General features: G+C 35.1%; 1 protein-coding gene across 4 annotated transcripts in view; it reads left to right on the forward strand.

The window, feature by feature from the left end:
- Positions 1–18,450, forward strand: part of TMEM38B (transmembrane protein 38B) — a 52,489-nt gene that overhangs the window by 8,733 nt on the left and 25,306 nt on the right. For 2 of the 4 annotated variants that reach the window (XM_086683636.1, XM_086683637.1), the window contains exons 2-5: positions 1,466–1,613; positions 3,863–4,019; positions 16,996–17,180; positions 17,993–18,080. In XM_086683636.1, coding sequence (XP_086539762.1) covers positions 1,604–1,613; positions 3,863–4,019; positions 16,996–17,180; positions 17,993–18,080 — 440 coding nt within the window. In that variant the 5' untranslated portion in view covers positions 1,466–1,603. The remainder of the gene's footprint in view (positions 1–1,465; positions 1,614–3,862; positions 4,020–16,995; positions 17,181–17,992; positions 18,081–18,450) is intronic. The other 2 variants (XR_015242918.1, XM_025914531.2) reach the window with 1 other exon arrangement.

Consider the following 18,450-nt stretch of genomic DNA (forward strand, 5'->3'; position numbering starts at 1 on the left):
GTGTTTCAGCTGCTTCTTTGACTTATGACAATACAAAGGGAAATTAATGGTAGTAAAGTCATAATACTTGAACTCTTGAAATGTTTCACATACATTTTTCTGTCATACAATAAACATTTATAGGGTACCTACTCTGCACTAAAGTCTCTTAGAATTTTAACAGGTAAGAACTTTATAATGGAGCTAACATAAACAATCTAGAATGTGATATGTCTTAAGAGGAAAGAATAAAATGTGACAGTTGAGGAAACAGGAAAGTTATTTTGACAGACTTAATCAGAAATGAATATTACATGAATGAATCATTTGTGTGAAAGCATTTAGTACATTTGATTCGGATTGTTGCAATGGTCAAAGGAAAACCTAAATATATTTGAATTTGGCTAAGCCAGTGAGTGGTATCAGATGGATGTAGGTAATGCTAAGTCTTCATTAGAATAATATAAGGAAAACAGAGGACAGATAGCAGTGAGTATTCCTTATTGTATGTTTATCAGAAGTAATTAATTACCTTGGAATGTGATCTTCATAGTGACTGTGCTATGATGGGCTTGTTTAGCTTTGTTACAGCTTTCTTGCAGTTAGAACTCCCATTTCCAGAATGTGTTGCTAGAGCTCACAGGGTATGCCTGTGAGAGAAATAGGGACACACACACACACACACACACACACACACACACACACACAGAGTAGGGTTGGGAGAGAGTTAAGAGTAAGGGGGAAAGTGGTGTGTATGTGTAAATTAGCATAGAAAAAAAGAAGTCTGGAAGTTGTCACCTCTCAAGATAGTAATATGATGGAATGGGAAAAGTAGAAAGGAAAGGGTAATTTGGCTTTTATTTTTACTTATGTGGTAATAGCGATAAGCTAATACTTATTGCTTACTATGTGCCAGACCCCCGTTCTAAGTGATTTAAAAGTACTCACTTGTAGTTGATCCTTAGTGGATCCTTACAGCAACCCTGTGATGTAGATTATTTCTTTTCCTCTTTCGTGTGTGTGTGTGTGTGTGTGTGTGTATTTTTTTTCAAGATGTAGGAAAACAACTTGTTGAGTTCACACAAAGATTAAGTGCTGGTGCCAGGATTTATACCTGAGCAATTACACTCTAGAGTCCATACTCTTAAGCAGTCTATATTGCTTTTTAATGTGAAGATGATGCAGTATGGAAGCTAGTGACCACTGACCAAATGATAAGATTATACCCATTTATTAGGCTGACTGACCAATGTTGTAATCACTTACCACTGTGTGGGGCACTAGTGCCGATACACATATCCAGGAAGATTATATATACATATTAGAGACATAGTAGTATTACATCTGACATAGGGTTTGGCTGTAAAGATAGCATGATCATGCCTTAAAATAATTCTTGAAAATTCTTAGGTTTAGAGGAAATTGCTACACTGAAGATTGATGTCCTGCCTTTTAGTACATTTCTCATAACTGATTTTTCTTCCAGATTGGAACAGGTCACCATTTCTTGAGTTATCACCAGTTGCATATCATAAAACCTTGGCATCACTTCACTTGACAGGATGTGTACAGCACAGAAAATGCCCATCTGCCAACTCATTTGCACTCCTGGGCACATTTTGTTATGTGGAATGGTGGGTTGCACTAATTGACTTTTATTTCCTCCTTTTATTTTTCCTGAGCACATATGGGTGATTTCCATGTTAATTCAAGTATGATGATGTTACCCTACTGAACTCAACATATACATTTGTGTAGTTTTGTTTTTGTTGTTTGTTTTTGCATAAATGGGCCTTTTCCTAAGAGATAACAACAGTGAGTATTTTGGTTATATGTTCTTGCAGACCTTACTTTATGTATTAGGTGCGTGTATATGTACTAATAGAAATATATGGTTTTCTGTTTCCCCCCGTAAATTATTTTTTATTGTACGTATTGTTTATATACATATGATTTTCTTTTTGACATATAAGTGCATGTAAAGCACTTTACCCAGATTCACCAACCACTTACATTTTGCTCCATTTATTTAATTTTTGCCAGCTTTATTGAGGTACAGTTGACAAAATTGTATATATTTAAAGTGTACAATTTTATGGTTTGATATGCATATGAATTGTTAAATGATTTTCACAGTCAAGTTAATTAGTACATCCATCATCTCACAATATTTAAATAACTTAAAATTTTTTTTTTTTAGTTGTGACTTAAGGTCTACTGTCTTAGCAAGTTTCAAGTGTACAATGCAGTATTAACTATAGTTGCTGTGGTATACATCAGATCCCTAGAACTTATTCATCTTACAACTAGAAGTTTGTACTTTAGCATCTCTCTCTCTGAATGTTTTTATTTATATGTATTATTTTCTCAAAACCACTTGAATGTAAATTGGAAGCACTTGCCCAGTTACTTCAAATTACTTAAGTGTGTTGATATTAAAAACCACAGTTTAGGGGCGCCTGGGTGGCGCAGTGGGTTAAGCGTCCGACTTCAGCCAGGTCACGATCTCGCGGTCCGTGAGTTCGAGCCCCGTGTCGGGCTCTGGGCTGATGGCTCAGAGCCTGGAGCCTGTTTCCGATTCTGTGTCTCCCTCTCTCTCTGCCCCTCCCCTGTTCATGCTCTGTCTCTCTCTGTCCCAAAAATAAATAAACGTTGAAAAAAAAAAAACCAACAAAAAAACCCCACAGTTTAGTTATGAAAGTCAGAAAGTTTAACAGTGCTGGATCACCTGGGTGGCTCAGTCGGTTAAGTATCGACTGCGGCTCAGGTCATGATCTCACTGTTTATTGGTTTGAGCCCCATGTTGGACTCTGTGCTGACAGCTCAAAGCCTGGAGTCTGCTACAGATACAATGTTTCCCTCTCTCTCTCTGTCCCTCCTCTCTCTCTCTCCCTCTTTCTCTCTCTCTCTCAAAAATAAATGAACATTAAAAAAAAACTTTCAGAAAGTTTAACAGTGCTATGACACTATTATTTATGTAAGCCACAGCCCATATTTAGATTTCATTAGTTATACCAAAGTTCATTTATAAATATTCTTTCCCATTCCAGGATGTGATCTAAAATACACATGCATTTAGTTGTTGTCTCTTTAATGTTATTTAATCTGGAGCATTTCATCAGCCTTATTTTTGGTATTTCTTGACTTCAACATTGTTAAAATATAGGCCAGTTTTTTGTTTTTTTTTTTTGTTTTTTTATTTTTTCCAGAAGAGCCCTCAATTTGGGTGTGTCTGATTGCATTAGTTCAGGTTATATATTTTTGTAGAAATACTGTAGAAGCAAAGATGTGTTCTTAGTGCATCATCTTGGGAGTCACCTTATACTGTTTGTTTACAGTGATGTCTGCAAGGTTTCTCCACTCTAAAGTTATTATTTCCTTCTGTAATTAATAAGTTATTTGTTAGGAGACATTTTAAGATGATGTGTATACCTGTTCCTCATCAGCCTTTCACCTCTAGGTTTATTTTATTCTGTTTCTAGCCAGTCATGTTAAAAGCTTAGATTATTTATTTCAGCTTTTATTTGCTAAAGTGCTTAAGATGATAAATTTTTCTTAATATATTGCTTTGATATAGAACTGGAAGTACCTACAGTAGGGCTGGGAATGAAAGGAAAGAGTAGATAGGGAGATTGTTTATAATAATGTGTGATTAGGAAACTGGTAGTAGGAGCTGGACAGAGTATTTTAAAGGTGCTTCAGATTACCTCTGTCATAACAAAATGCTTAGAGTTTATGATGATCGTGATTGTCATACCCATGAGTAATAGTAAGTTTTTGAAAGTTATGAAATTAAGAAGTTTATTTCTTTAGTGACACCGGTACCTCAGGATTTGTTTAATATACAACTATCTCAGACCGCATTTTTACTTTACCATTTCAGGAGCTGTGGCAGTGGCATGGAAGAATCCTCTTTCAAGCTGGTTCACTGCTATGCTCCATTGCTTTGGTGGAGGAATTTTATCCTGTGTATTGCTTGCGGAGCCTCCGTTGAGGTTTCTTGCAAACAACACTAATATATTACTGGCATCTTCGATCTGGTAAGCTGCCATTATGGTGAACTATGAGACATTGTAAACTTTGTTCTGTAAATTATTAGTAAGTGAAAGTTTTTTCTTTAAAAAATATTTTATGTTCTTGAAAAGTTAATGCATGTACAAAGGAAGGAACTCAAATAAAGCCAGTGGTTTTAAGTACAAAGTTTGTCTCTCACCCTTCTCTTTTATCCTCTCCCAGAGGCAAGTATTGTTACCATTGTCTTATGTATCTTTAGGGGAAGCTTTTCAGATATGAAAGGGCATCAGATATTTGGCCCCAAACAGTTTATCTAACTAACTCAAACACATAGATGTACAATAGGATAAAATCAAGAATGTGACCAACTACGCAAGAAGTTCCAAGTGATTATGATTCATATATAATCATTGTTCTTGTCTTATTCCTATTGAATTTTTCAGAGTCTTAAGAGATTTGACACTAACTTTGTTTTTAATTTAGTTCTGAAGAAAAAAATGTTAGCAGGATTTGCTTTGGATTCTTGCAAATCCAAATTCAGTTATCCTTAAGAAGATTGATTCATCAAGCTAAAAAGAAGTATAATACAAATCAGAGTGCTTTGATATATCTGAAGCAAAAACTATACTTTTAACTAAAAGCCATATCAAATATATAATATTAGGAACACTTAAAAGTTCACTTTTATTTTGATAAATTTCAAATGAATATGTAATCAGTGATAAAAGGGAACATTATAAATAGTAGTGAGGTGCCTGGGTGACTCAGTCTTTAAGCATCTGCTTTTGACTCAGGTCATGATGTGACAGTTCGTGGGTTCAAGCCTTGCATTGGGCTCTGTGCTGACCGCTCAGAGCCTGGAGCCTACTTCAGATTGTGTCTCCCTCTCTCTCTGCCTCTCCCCTTCATGTGCGCGCTCTCTCTCTCTCTCTCTCTCTCAAAAATAAACATTAAAAAAATTAAAAAATAAAATAAAACAGTAGTAGCAATGGGAAGAAGTAATAATGGGAACCTGTGGCAGTGGAAACAAGTAGGAGTAGAATGATAAATGTGATAGCTAATATTTACTGATGTTCACTATATATCAGCTAAATTCTTTATATTCATTTTTAATCATAAGGGTCCTATAAAGTAGCCATTATTTTTTGCATTTGACAAGTGAGAAAACTAGGGCATAGAGAAACTTTGCTAAAATTTACATACTTAGTAAGTGATTGAGCTAGGATCAAAACCAGGAAATTTGATTTTAGAGGCTTGACATTTAACAGCCACTGGTTCTCATAGATTTGGGTTTTTTTGTTGTTGTTGTTTTTTTAAGTAAACTCTACCACCAACATGGGGCTCGAACTCATGACCCTGACATCAGGAGTTGCATGCTTTACCAACTGAGCCAGCCAGGTGCCCCTATCTCAGAGATTTTGTTTAACCATCTCTTAAAGTATAGTCTTTCACTTCTATGGGTTTTTTTTTTCTTTTTTTTTTAAATTGAAGTACGGTGAACATACAGTGTTATATTAATTTTAGGGGCACAATATAATGTTTCAACAATTCTATACATTACTCATTGCTCATTAAGTTAAGTGTACTCTTAATCCCATTCACCTATTTCACCCATCTCCCTACCCACCTGCCATTTGGCAATCAGCAGTTTGTTCTCTGTATTAAAGAGTGTTTTTGTTCTCCTTTTTTTTTTTTTTTTTGAGAGAGAGAGAGAGTGCAAGTGAGCGAGGGACAGAGAGCCCCACAAGGGGTGGGGGGGGGAGGGAGAGAGAGGGAAAGAAAGAAGTGGGGCTCACCCAAAGTAGGGCTTGTACTCACCTGAAGCAGGGCTCAAGCTCACCTGATGTGGGACTCAAACTCACAAATTGTGAGATCATGACCTGAACCGAAGTCAGATGCTTAACGGACTGAGCCACCCAGGTACCCTGTTTATCTCTCTTTTTTTTCCCCCCTTTGTTTTGTTTCTTAAATTCTACATATAAGTGAAACCGTGATGTATTTTTCTTTGGCTGACTTATTTATTTAGCTTTATACCATCTAGGTCCATGTTTAACATCACTAATTATCAGGGAAATGCAAATCAAAACTATAATGAGATATCACTTTGTGCTGTCAGAATGTCTAAAATGAAAAACACAAGAAACAAGTGCTGGCAAGGATGTGAAGAAAAAGGAACCCTCATGCACTTTTGGTAGGAATGCAAATTGGTGCAGCCACTGTGGAAAACAGTATGGAGGTTCTTCAAAAAATTAAAAATAGAATTACCATATGATCTAGCAATTCCACTATCAGGTATATTTACCCAAAGAAAACAAAAAGATACATCCATTTTTATGTTTATTGCAGCATTATTTATAATAGCCAAGATGTGGAAGCAACTGAAGTGTCCATCCATAGATGGGTGGATAAAGAAGATATGCCATATATATATAGTGGAATATTAGCTGTAAAAAAGAATGAGATATTGTCATTTACAACAACATGGATGGACCTAGAGGATATTGCTATATGTTTTAAAAGGCTTTCTCAAGGACTTTTATTTCTATAACAATATTTTAAAAAGATATTGGAATAGCATTTATTACAATTTTTTAATGTGTGAAGATGTTAAAGCTATATAAAAAGTAGGATATCCAGAATCTGACTCTTACTGTCACTTCCACTTCTGCTCCTGTGTACTAACCACCATTCTTTCTTGCATGGACAAAATGATTATTTAAAAATAAGTTAGAACATATTACTCTTATGCTCAGTAGTTTCTTATCCAATTAAAAACAAAATCTGGGGGACCTGGGTGGCTCAGTTTGTTGAGCGTTCCACTTTTGATTTTGGCTCAGGTCATGATCCCAGGGTCATGGGATGGAGCCCTGTGTTAAGCACTACACTAAGCATGGAATCTGCTTAAAATTCTCTTTCTCTCTTTCTCTCCCTTTCCTCTCCCTTTCCCTCTCCCTCTGCCCCTTTTCCCTGCTTGCACACACTCCCTTTCTCTCTACCAAAGGAAAAAAAAAAGAACAAAATCTAAAACTACCATGGCCCATAAAACTCTATAATCTTCTCTTTCATTCTTTCTGATGTAATCTTTCCACAGTCCTCCTGTTCAGTCTGTTCTAGCTACATTGGTTATGCCATTTCTTGAACACAAGGTGTTTTTCTACCTCAGTGCCTTTGTGCTTGCAGTCTTCTCTTTGTAATGCTATTTCCCTGGAAGGCTCATATTTTCTTTTTCAGAGAGGCTTCCCTGACTGAAATAACACCTCCTCTCTCTTGACTATCACATCCTCCTTCCTTCCTTCCTTCCTTCCTTCCTTCCTTCCTTCCTTCCTTCCTTCCTTCCTTAATTATTTATTTATTTTGAGGGGGAGAGAGAATCCCAAGCACACTCTGCACTCACAGTGCAGAGCCCAATGTAAGGCTCGAATCCACGAACTATGAGGTTATGACCTGAGCAGAAGTCAGATGCTTAACTAACTAAACCACATCATCCTTCTTTATTTTTCTCCTTAGACTAATTATTATCTGACATATTATCTGTTTATTTCTTTTTATGTTGGTCTGTCTCATTCCACTAAAATAATAGCTTCTCAGAGCAGAGACTTTGTTTTGTAAACTATATGATAATTACTTTTCTTGGTTCAGTAAATATATTGCTAAAGAAATGGACTGCTGTGTATTGTTATATTATAAGGCATTTCTGTAATTGAGTAGCAAGGAAGTACAGATCTTGATTTTTTGATCCCTTAAATGAAATAAACTTACTTGTCTGGGGTGCCTGGGTGGCTCAGTTGGTTGAGCGTCCAACTTCAGCTCAGGTCATGATCTCACAGTTTGTGAGTTCAAGCCCCACATCGGACTCTGTGTTGACAGCTCAGAGCCTGGAGCCTGCTTTTGAGTCTGTCTATGTCTGTTTCTGCTCCTCCCCTGCTCGTGCTGTCTCAAAAATAAATAAACCTTGACATTTGTGGGGAGTCTGATTACAGTTGTAGGAGAGTATTGATCCCGGTGATGCCGGGCTCGCCACTCCTGGATTTACACCTTCTGATAGCTCTTGCAGGGAGTAACTGCTAACCTGGCAACAGATTTTGAAGTTACGAGTCTTGAAATCCTTCTCTCTCCATGGGCCATCTGGCTTCGGTCTTTATGCTGTGAAGCCCCCCCGCCTTTTAGATGCTTTTCCTTTAATATTCTATCATTAAAAATATATATATGTCCCATGGGCACCTGGGTGGCTCACTTGGTTAAGTATCTGAGTTTGGCTCAGGTCATGATCTCACGGTTTGTGAGTTCAAGTCCCTCGTCCCAGCTCTGTGCTGACAGCTCGGAGCCTGGAGCCTGCTTCAGATTCTATGTCTCCCTGTCTCTGCCCCTCCCCTGCTCTCTCTCCATCTCTCTCAAAAATAAATAAAACATTTAAAAAATTTAAAAAATATAAAAATAAAAAAATACAAACCTTTAAAAAAATTACTTGCCTATAAATGTACGCTTTCTTGGATTAAATGAAAAGGTGTGTTAGAAATGGAAAGTAAAAAATGCATTTTTATATAGTGAATTAGTAGAATAATATTTAATTATTTGTTAACCTCGAATCTTTTATTATCCCAATTTTATATTGGAAGAAATTGAGGCTTAGAGAATTGGTGAATGGCAGGGTCTGACTTCAACACTACAAAAAACAAATATTTAGCCTAATGAATTATTATAAAGTATAACCTTGAAGCCACTAGCCAAGTCAAGAAATAAAGCTTTGCTATCCGTCCATTCTAGAAGTCTCTTATGTGTGTCCCATGTTCTAATCACAATGATTTTCCCACCTTATATAACCATTACAATAGAACACCATTGTCCTGACTTTAAGGTAATCACTTCCTTGTATATTTTTATAATTTTGTCATCCAAATCTTCATCCATAGACACTATAATTTAGTCTTGCCTATTAAAATATTTGAGGTCTCTTAAGTCACTTTTGTTTTATAGGTTCCCTCTCCATTCCTTTTTTTTCCCCTTATAATTTGTCTCTTGAAGAACCATGCCATTTGGCATGCAGAGTTTTCTAAAGTCTGGAATGTGCTGATTGCATACTGATGGTACAGATCATTATATTCCTGTATTCTCTGTGTTTCCTGAAAATTGGTAGATTGATCCAGAATACAAATCTGATTTAGGTTAGATCTCTTTGGCAAGATCATAAGAGGTCCAAAATACTTGATTTGCTTTCTCTTTTGTTGACATTAGACCTCTTACACTTAATGACTATTTTAAGTAATTGGAAAATGCAGAATGGTAATAGTCTAATTCTATCCTCTTGTGTATTAGATGGAATAGTATTATAAATAGATATTTCCCACTAATCTATTATTTAGTTACTCAGTTGTAGTATTCATGATAAATCCTTGATTCTTTATCTGTCAGTTTTCATGATAATTGGTCCCCTGTCATCCTCCAAAGGTAACTAGTTTTTTTTGCTTTTTGTTTTTTGGGTAATTATGAACTCATGGATTTAAGCGTATTTCATAGGTTTCAATAAATTGTAGTTGTCATTATTGAGGCTTAGATTATTTCATCTTTGGCTGGTGGGAGCTTCTTCACATTGGTTCATCAGACTGATTAGCTCCTTGCTACTTAATATTAGGTTGATTGATCTTCTACTTTTCTTTTGGAATCACTTATTTCTCTAAGGAGCTCTAGTGTCTCTTAGTGAGAAATGGCATTTCAAGACCATAATTTGAGGTAGAAATAGTCATTGTTATTGGATTGATTACTGTTTCTAAGCTTTCTCAGTGGACAGAGCTAAGAAAAATAAGGATAAAATTACTCGAGTTCATATTGATATTTCTAATTTAAATTCAAGAGCCTTTATTAAACTTTTCTCTGTTACATATATATCTCCTTTCTTCCACACTAAGAATTTTGTTTCTTGAGGGCACAAGACATAATAGAATTAGAATACTCCAATGTTACTCATTGATTTTACTCTGTATTATATTATACACATAATACACAATAACTTTGGCGTAACGGTACTAATACTACCAGTGATGTGATTACTGAAAATATATATATTTTTGCATATATACTTCTCTATTCCCATTTTTAAAATAGATGTACTATTCTATATTGTCATAGTTACAATTATTACATGCTATTACTCTTCCCTTCTTACTCTTCATTCAATCTTAGTTTTACAGCTAATTGTATGTTTAATGCTTTTTACCAGTCCTTATGTCTGTGTCTCTCTAGTAATTTTGGTTGTTTGAAGTTGATTCTCTAGGAGATTCATCACTGAATTTCATATGTTGGTGTCTGTCTCTTTTGTACTTGAAAGTAGGTATTACTGGATATAAAATAATTGGATCATACTATGTATCTTTGAGGATTTTAAAGTGTTACTCTATTTTCTTGTGTCATAAAGCATTGATGTGATAAAATCTGATGATCATTTAATTTTCTTTCCTTTATAAGTCATATACGCTTTTTTCTAGATGCCCAAAAGATTTTTTTCCATTAAAGCCTAATAATTTAAATAAAATAAGTCTTGGTGTGGGTCATTCTGAGTCAGTATTTTTAGGTGTGTGGTATGTTCTTTATAGTAAGTACACATTTTTTTTAATTGGCAAACTTAGTATTTATACTCTTCTTCAGGAACTCCGATGATTGGTATATACTCTTTGTCTTTCTAAATCAGTGGACTTTTTAAATCTTTTTTTAAATTTAAAATGTTTTCCCCTTTCCCTTTCTATTTCTTTGAAGGTAGTGTTATATTTATTTCTCTTTGTTTTCATTCTGGTTTGGTTTTCATTAATGAGATGATTTCTTTTCCTTAAAAAAATTTTTTTTTAATGTTTATTTATTTTTGAGAGGGAGAGAGACAGAGTGTGAGCAGGGGAGGGGCAGAGAGAGAGACACACACACAGAATCTGAAGCAGGCTCCAGGCTCTGAGCTGTTAGCACAGAGCCCAACACGGGGTTCAAACTTGCAAACTATGAGATCATGACCCTGAGCCAAAGTTGGACGCCTGACTGAACCACCCAGGCGCCCCTTCTTTTCCTTTAAAAATTTTTTTTTTCCCGAAGGATTATATCTTCAGTTCTCACTTTTTCTAAATCTGATGTTTTTCTTTTATGTGTTGTATCAGTTTTCTTCATGTCTTTAGCTTGTTTTGAAATAGTGGGTTACAGTTTTGATCTGTTTGGTGGACACATTTTCCTGAGTGCTTTCATTGTCTATAGGGATTTATTCTGCTTTTCTTTCTTATAGTAAACTTGTGTGTGATTTGACCTTGATACTTTTCCATTGGGCATTTTATGTTGAATTAGGTTTCTTAAACTTTTAGGATAAGGTGGAATTCAGGAAACATTTTCTGACTTCATAGATCTCCTGCTTCTGTTGTTTTTATAGTGTTCAAAAGATGAAGACCTGCTTTCTGAGATTTTCTGTCTTTTCCCCTTCCCCAGTTTGGTCTGAACCTTCTCTTTCTTCTTTTGCTCTGTATTGCTCAGTTTTGATTCCACACCAGTGTTTTCTTCACATGGGGCTTATTCTGGGGGAAAGCTTGGGTGGATCAGTTTTGCAAGTTCACGGGGACTAAATTGCTTCATCCCCTTCAGACCTTCTTACTATGGATCCTTTGTGTCACCTGGTATTGGAGAATGCCAGAATATCTCCCAGTTTCAGCTGTTGTTGTTTCCAAATGGGCCTGTTGTGCTTTCTAGTGAATACTCATGAACTATTTTAGAGTTGTTTTGTTCTTGGGTCCATTAGTTGCCACCTACTGCATTCTTCTTTCTGCCAAACAATATAGGTCTTGTGGGTGTTGGTGAATTGTCTCTGCCCGTTTGCATTTTGGGATTTGAAGGGATACCTTGTCACATAGTTTTATTTTAAGTGTTGAAGATGGGATTTTGGTTTTGCCTTCTAGTTGCCCCGTTTTTATGTTGGGTGTTGAAGAGTTCTAAATCTGTGCAGACACTGGTGCCATCATCTTCCCCAAACCCTTGCTGTTAGTTTTAATGTCCCTTGTATGCAACCCCCCAACACCTGCCTGATCCCATTTCCTTTCTTCCTTTCTCAGAGGTAACCATTAGCCTTAATTTTGTGCTTATCATTCCTTTACTTTTTTGTGTACTTTTAGCATATGTGTATATCCCTAAACTATAGTTTTTGAAAGTATTATATATGGAATTATACGTTTGTATTCTTTTTAATATATTTATTTTTGACAGAGAGAGAGAGAGAGACAGCGTACAAACAGGTGAGGTGTAGAGAGAGAGGAGTACAGAGGATCCAAAGCAGGCTCTGTGCTGACAGCAGAGAGCTCAGCATGGGACTTGAACTCACGAACCGTGAGATCATGACCTGAGCTGAAGATGGGTGCTTAACCGACTGAGCCACCCAGGTGCCCCCATATGTGTGTATTTTTTAGTGACTTGCTGTTTTTGGTCAGCCTCTGTTCCTGAGATCCGATCTTATTGTATATGGTTGTAATTTATTAATTTTCACTGTATAGCATACTAGAATTAACTGTCATAGTTTATTCATCTATTCCTCTGTTGACAGAGACTTGTTTCCAGTCTTTTCCCCCCCATTACAGTGTTGTCAAGAACATTCTTGTATGTACTTACTGGCACATGAGCAAGGTTTTCTCTTGGTATTTGCTTAAGAGTAGATTTATTGAGTTACAGGGAAAGTGATTCTTAAACTCTGCTAGATAATGGCAAATCATTTCTCATGGTAGTTAATTATTTTACATTTCTGTTGTATTGCACCCAACCTAAGAACTGGACTTTACCAATAATTTACGTATATTTCTTTTCCCCTATCCCATTTCTCTGCACTTTTCCTACATATAACCTCTATGTTTGTGTTTATCTTACTTTTCTAAAAAGCGTATCATACATATGATTATCTACACAGTAAGTTTTTAGTTTTACTTGTTTTGGGCCCTATTTTAAAATGGGGTATTGCACTGTATATAGTTCTCTGGGACTTGTTTTTTTGTTTTCACTCAACATTATGTTACTAAGATTTACATGTGTTTACTCATGTGGTCGTTCATTCCTTCTCATGCTGTATAATTTATTATATGAATATTTATATTTTATTCTGCTAATGAGCATTGTTATTGGCTGTAAAACAATAACAGCTGCTGATGTAGTATTCACTATGTCCTAGACACTTTTCTTATTGCTTTGTATATATTACTCCTTTAAACCTTACAAGAACCTTGTGAGATAGGTACAATTTTATTCTCATTTTTCAGATGATGTAACTGAGGCAAGATGGGTTAAGTCACTTGCCCAAGGTGTCATAGATATCTAGTAGTTTGGGCCAGGATTCAAATCTAGGCTGTCTTTTGTTGGCTCTTACTGTTTTGGATTCTGGAAATACAGGCAATATCTCTGTCTTTTCAGACTCTTAAATATAAAAAATGATACTTGTTTAAAGACAGTATTTTTGGGGCGCCTGGGTGGCGCAGTCGGTTAAGCGTCCGACTTCAGCCAGGTCACGATCTCGCGGTCTGTGAGTTCGAGCCCCGCGTCAGGCTCTGGGCTGATGGCTCAGAGCCTGGAGCCTGCTTCCGATTCTGTGTCTCCCTCTCTCTCTGCCCCTCCCCCGTTCATGCTCTGTCTCTCTCTGTCCCAAAAATAAATAAACGTTGAAAAAAAAAAAAAATTTAAAGACAGTATTTTTTACTGTTTTCTTTTTTAAGGTTTTAATAGTGAGAAAAAATGTTATAATCTTTGCTTTATTTGATTTTAATTTGAGAGATGAAATGATGTTTGGAATGTACTTCAAACTCTAGCAAGCTAAACTATGGGATTCTGTGAATGCCCTTATTGGAAAGGCCATCTTTATTTAGCACAATAGCTCACAGTGCTCACATGTGGATATTAGCACCATCTACTGGCAACGGGAAACAATAACTTGTTATGTCATAGTACAGTATTTGGAAGAGATGTATATACCTTTATAGGATTTTTCTTTTTGAAAACTGTTTCTGGGGATATTAATATTTTGTAATTTTTCTGTGTATTGGGTTTTGTGGCCCAGTTTGATTTCCTTCAGCTTCCAAGTATCAACTATTAAATATTGCATATTTGCATAACTGAGACTGCATTATTTTGAGGAAAAATATAAAAATATATAAAAAAGGTATGGCTTTATAGGTCTGTAATTCTTTGTCTTTTTCAAAGCATACACAAAATGCATAAACTTATTAATTTGTTGGAATAATAAGAGCAAGAGCAAAGCTGTCATATTGGACTAATATGAACTTTATTTAGTTTGTCATTCTGTTTTGGCTTAGTTAAGTAAAACTGTCTTTTGTAGTCAGAGGAGTGGAATTAGTAGTAGAATGAAAACAATTCTCTTACTAACTGTGGGAAGCTTCTCTCTGCTGAGCTCTTGGTATTAATCTAAATTCTACTTTTCATCTTTCAATTGTTTATGGCTTGGCATCTTATTATATCCTATTTAGACTAACTTCTATTATTTTAAACTTCTGTTGTTTACTATTTTTCTCTCTCTTTTAACTTATGTGACTTAAAAATGTTTGAGAAATCAGTTGCCTTCTCATTCTATTTCTTGTCTGATATGTTCCATTTATTCCTCTTTTCCAATATGTTTTCTTTAGATACTTTACAAGTAAAGTATAGAGGAAGAATGGCTGTTTAGGGAGCCATTGGTCTGATACGTTTACTTGTGAATCTACTGAGAACAGCAATCAGTTGTTTTTTTACCCTGTGGCTATTTAACACTGTAAATGAGAACTGTTTTTTGTTTAAGATGTTAGATTATTGTAGGTATACTTTAGAAATATCTGAATAAATAGGATAAAGACTTGTTTATTTGAAAACAGCAGTAATTACAGATTTTAGACCATATACCATAATGTCACACAGTTGGATATAAAAGTCCAAGGTTGCTAGTAGTTGAGGTTTTTAACTCATCGTAAAGATAGTCTTGGTGTAGAGAATGAAAATGGGGTCATTTGTATTCTCTTTTAGCTTTTGTTGTTTCTTTGAGTTGTTTACTTTGGAACATTCATTCCTGCTAAAGTGAAATCTAATATCCCTTTCTTAATATGATCTGCGGTGGATACCAAAGTATTTTTATTATATTTTAAAATGTTTTTAAAAATTACTTAAGTGTAATTTTTCCCTCCAATACGTAACTGACTTCCTTATTTTATATTTAAAAAAGTTTTTTTCAACGTTTATTTATTTTTGAGAGACAGAGACAAAGCATGGGGGGGGGAGGGGCAGAGAGAGAGAGGGAGACACAGAATCTGAAGCAGGCTCCAGGCTCTGAGCTGTTAGCACAGAGCCCGATGCGGGGCTTGAACCCACAAACTGAGATCATGACCCAGGCCGAAGTCAGACACTTAAGTGACTGAGCTAACGAGGCCCCCCCCCCCCATTCTATATTTAATGAGAGAAGTGTATAGAGGCTCTCAAAATACATGAACATGTAAATTTTTAAAATTGAGTTGTTTCAAAATGATTTTTATTACCCTCAGATAATTTATTCCTTTCTCTCAAATTCTTTAATTATCAACTAATTCTTTGACTTGATATATTTTGTATTTTGTCTCCAGATTAACTGCTAATAAATGGTTTAATTTAGAGCTGTTTTTCATCGTGCTGAGTTTTAGGTGAGGGGGTAACAAAATGAATGATTACTGCCATCTAAGGACTATTGTAACTTATTATGTTGTAGAGAAAAATGTATAAAGAGATACGTTGAGGCATAAGAACTGATTTGTTTTAGTTGTACAGAGCCAGCAGAATTTAGTCTGAACTGAGAATATTAAAATGAAACTCCCAAAGTCAATGTACATGGTAGTATTTGACTGGGATTTTGGAGAATAGGAAGGAATTGGTAAGTGGAGATGAAGAGAGAGTGCTTCAGCCTGAACAAACCATTGCATCCTGCATTGGATCTCTGAAGTAGTATTTATAAAATTTCACATTCCATGAATACTTTTGGGAATTCTGACTTTATGAATCATGAATTGTGGTAAGGCTAACAACTTCTTTTGAAAGAGATAATACTTCATTCACGTGGTGTCTTCTGTATCACTCTGCTAGAAAGAAGATTATGTTCTGCTTTAAGCACACAGTTGTCTGCCAGAGAGTATTGTAGGAATGGGAGGAAAAAAACTAGTGTGTTTCCCAATTGACACTATTGGTAAACTGTTTGAATGGATGCTTAGAATAAATGAGGCTTCAAAAAGTAATTTACCGGAGGAGTTATTCTTAAATTAGTATCACAATTTAATTGAAGAACAGTTTCATATACCTTCACCTGTATGAAAAAAAATTTTTCCTCAACACAAATCTGTCTCCTTGAGAGCTATGACTTTTCTTTGCATAGGTCTTAGTTTATGTAGAACACAAAAGGACACAGGTGAAGATGTTAATAGGGTTGAAATGCAGGGCTCTTCTGTAATTCCTTTTCCCAGAAAATGACACTCTAGCTAGAAAAGTCCCTATCCTAAAAGCGATTGTACATTTCCTTCATTTTGTTAGTGGATTTAGCACTTACCTTCTAGAAGAGTATAGGCACAAATGAGGCACTCCGTAAATACTTTTTGCATATATACAGTATTCAGAAGTCTAAATAAGATGAAATTCCCCTTTGATCATATATTTTGGGCAGATTATTACATATGCCTCCTATGATTAGAAAAATTGACTCTACTCAATCTGTGGTCTTCTTAGGTCAAATTCCTTGTTTATGTGGATAATTCAGTTTGTTGCATTTGCCACATTGTTATTGCATATATTCTGGGTTCTTCTGATTTAATTGTTTAAAATCCAAGCTTACTCAACTAAATTGAGTATATATTTAAATATTTGTTAAATAATTTGTACTTACATTTATGTATCAAAACATTTATATATTAACATTTATTTAAAATTTATAAAATGTGTCTTAAAATATTTTTATTATAAATATTTGTATTTTATTTATATATTAAATCATTTAAATTTTCATTTCAGGTATATTACATTTTTTTGCCCATGTGACCTAGTTTCCCAGGGCTATTCTTTCCTACCTGTTCAACTCTTGGCTGCGGGAATGAAGGAAGTGACCAGAACTTGGAAAATAGTAGGTGGAGTCACACATGCAAATACCTATTACAAAAATGGCTGGATAGTCATGATAGCTGTTGGATGGGCCCGAGGTAATATTAACAATATGTGTTTTTAAATAATCTGTTATTGATATACTACTGCTACTGAACAATTCTGTATTTACATTAATGAGGACAACATACTTTAGTAACTGTAGTTTTGGAAGTAGGAAGTCTTTTTTTCTGTTGGCTAGTAAAGTAAATTCATAACTGGCATTTTCACTAGTACTAGTCATCAGCCATTATTTTGAGCCTATCTTACTATATAAAATTTTTACTATTGGTTTGATTAGTAGTCCAGAACCAGAGGGATTCATAGTTAATTAAGGTATAGTATAGTGCCAGTATAAATAAATTTACTTCAGAGATTATGTAAAGAAATTATATAAGAAATTTCTTTTTTGTGTTTTTTTCCATCCTGAATAACTAAAAATAGTAAATATGCTTGGTTATGGGTTCCTCTTCACTTTACATCACTTACCTTCATTGTTGAGTTCTTTTGTATGTAGAAATTGAATAAATTTCTCTAATCTCTTGTTATATTGTACTGCACCTAAAACTGATATCAGGGAAGGAAATAATAAAGCAGAAAATTTTATTTTTCAGGCAAAGAACATCTTTGTGCTTGAGGCCCCATTTTTTAACCTTAATTATGGTGCAGTAGACAGTTGCCACGCTGATGAACAGGAAGAATTGCAATTGTCTCAGTACCATAAATGTACAAGGAAACTTTTTCTCCCTCCTCAAAATTATATTTTGAGGATCTTCTTGGAACTTTACATCAGGAGATAGAATTACAGCTTTGTTTCAAATGTTTTCTCCGTAAAATTTGACTAAATATTCTTGTTTTATTTTATTTTTAGGTGCAGGTGGTAGCATTATCACGAATTTTGAGCAGTTGGTAAAAGGAGGTTGGAAACCAGAAGCTAATGAATGGCTGAAGATGTCCTAGTGAGTTGGTATAAACTAGACCGAGACCAGCTTTTTATCTTTAGATCTTACCAGATTTCTTAATGTGGAGGCAATGGAGCTGAAAAAAATTAACAGTCATAATAATGGAAGACAGTCAGGAAACTTGTTCTTTCAAGAAGTCTGCTCTCTCAGATGTAGTTTTTAAAATAAATATTGATTCTTTTCTCTGGGGATTCTTCCCCTTAGAAAATAAAACTAAACAAAAACTTTTGGATTGTTACAGGGTTGTGGGAATGGTGTGTATTTATGAAGAGAGAACTACATAGGAACCCACTTCTGTGGATGGAAATGAATTCGTTGCAGGCTCTTGTCATTTTCATTAATGACTACAATATCACTCAGATTTCAA

Source organism: Puma concolor, chromosome D4 (assembly GCF_028749965.1).
Source record: "Puma concolor isolate L17-30 chromosome D4, mPumCon1.1.hap2, whole genome shotgun sequence".
NCBI classification, from domain to species: Eukaryota; Metazoa; Chordata; class Mammalia; order Carnivora; family Felidae; genus Puma; species Puma concolor.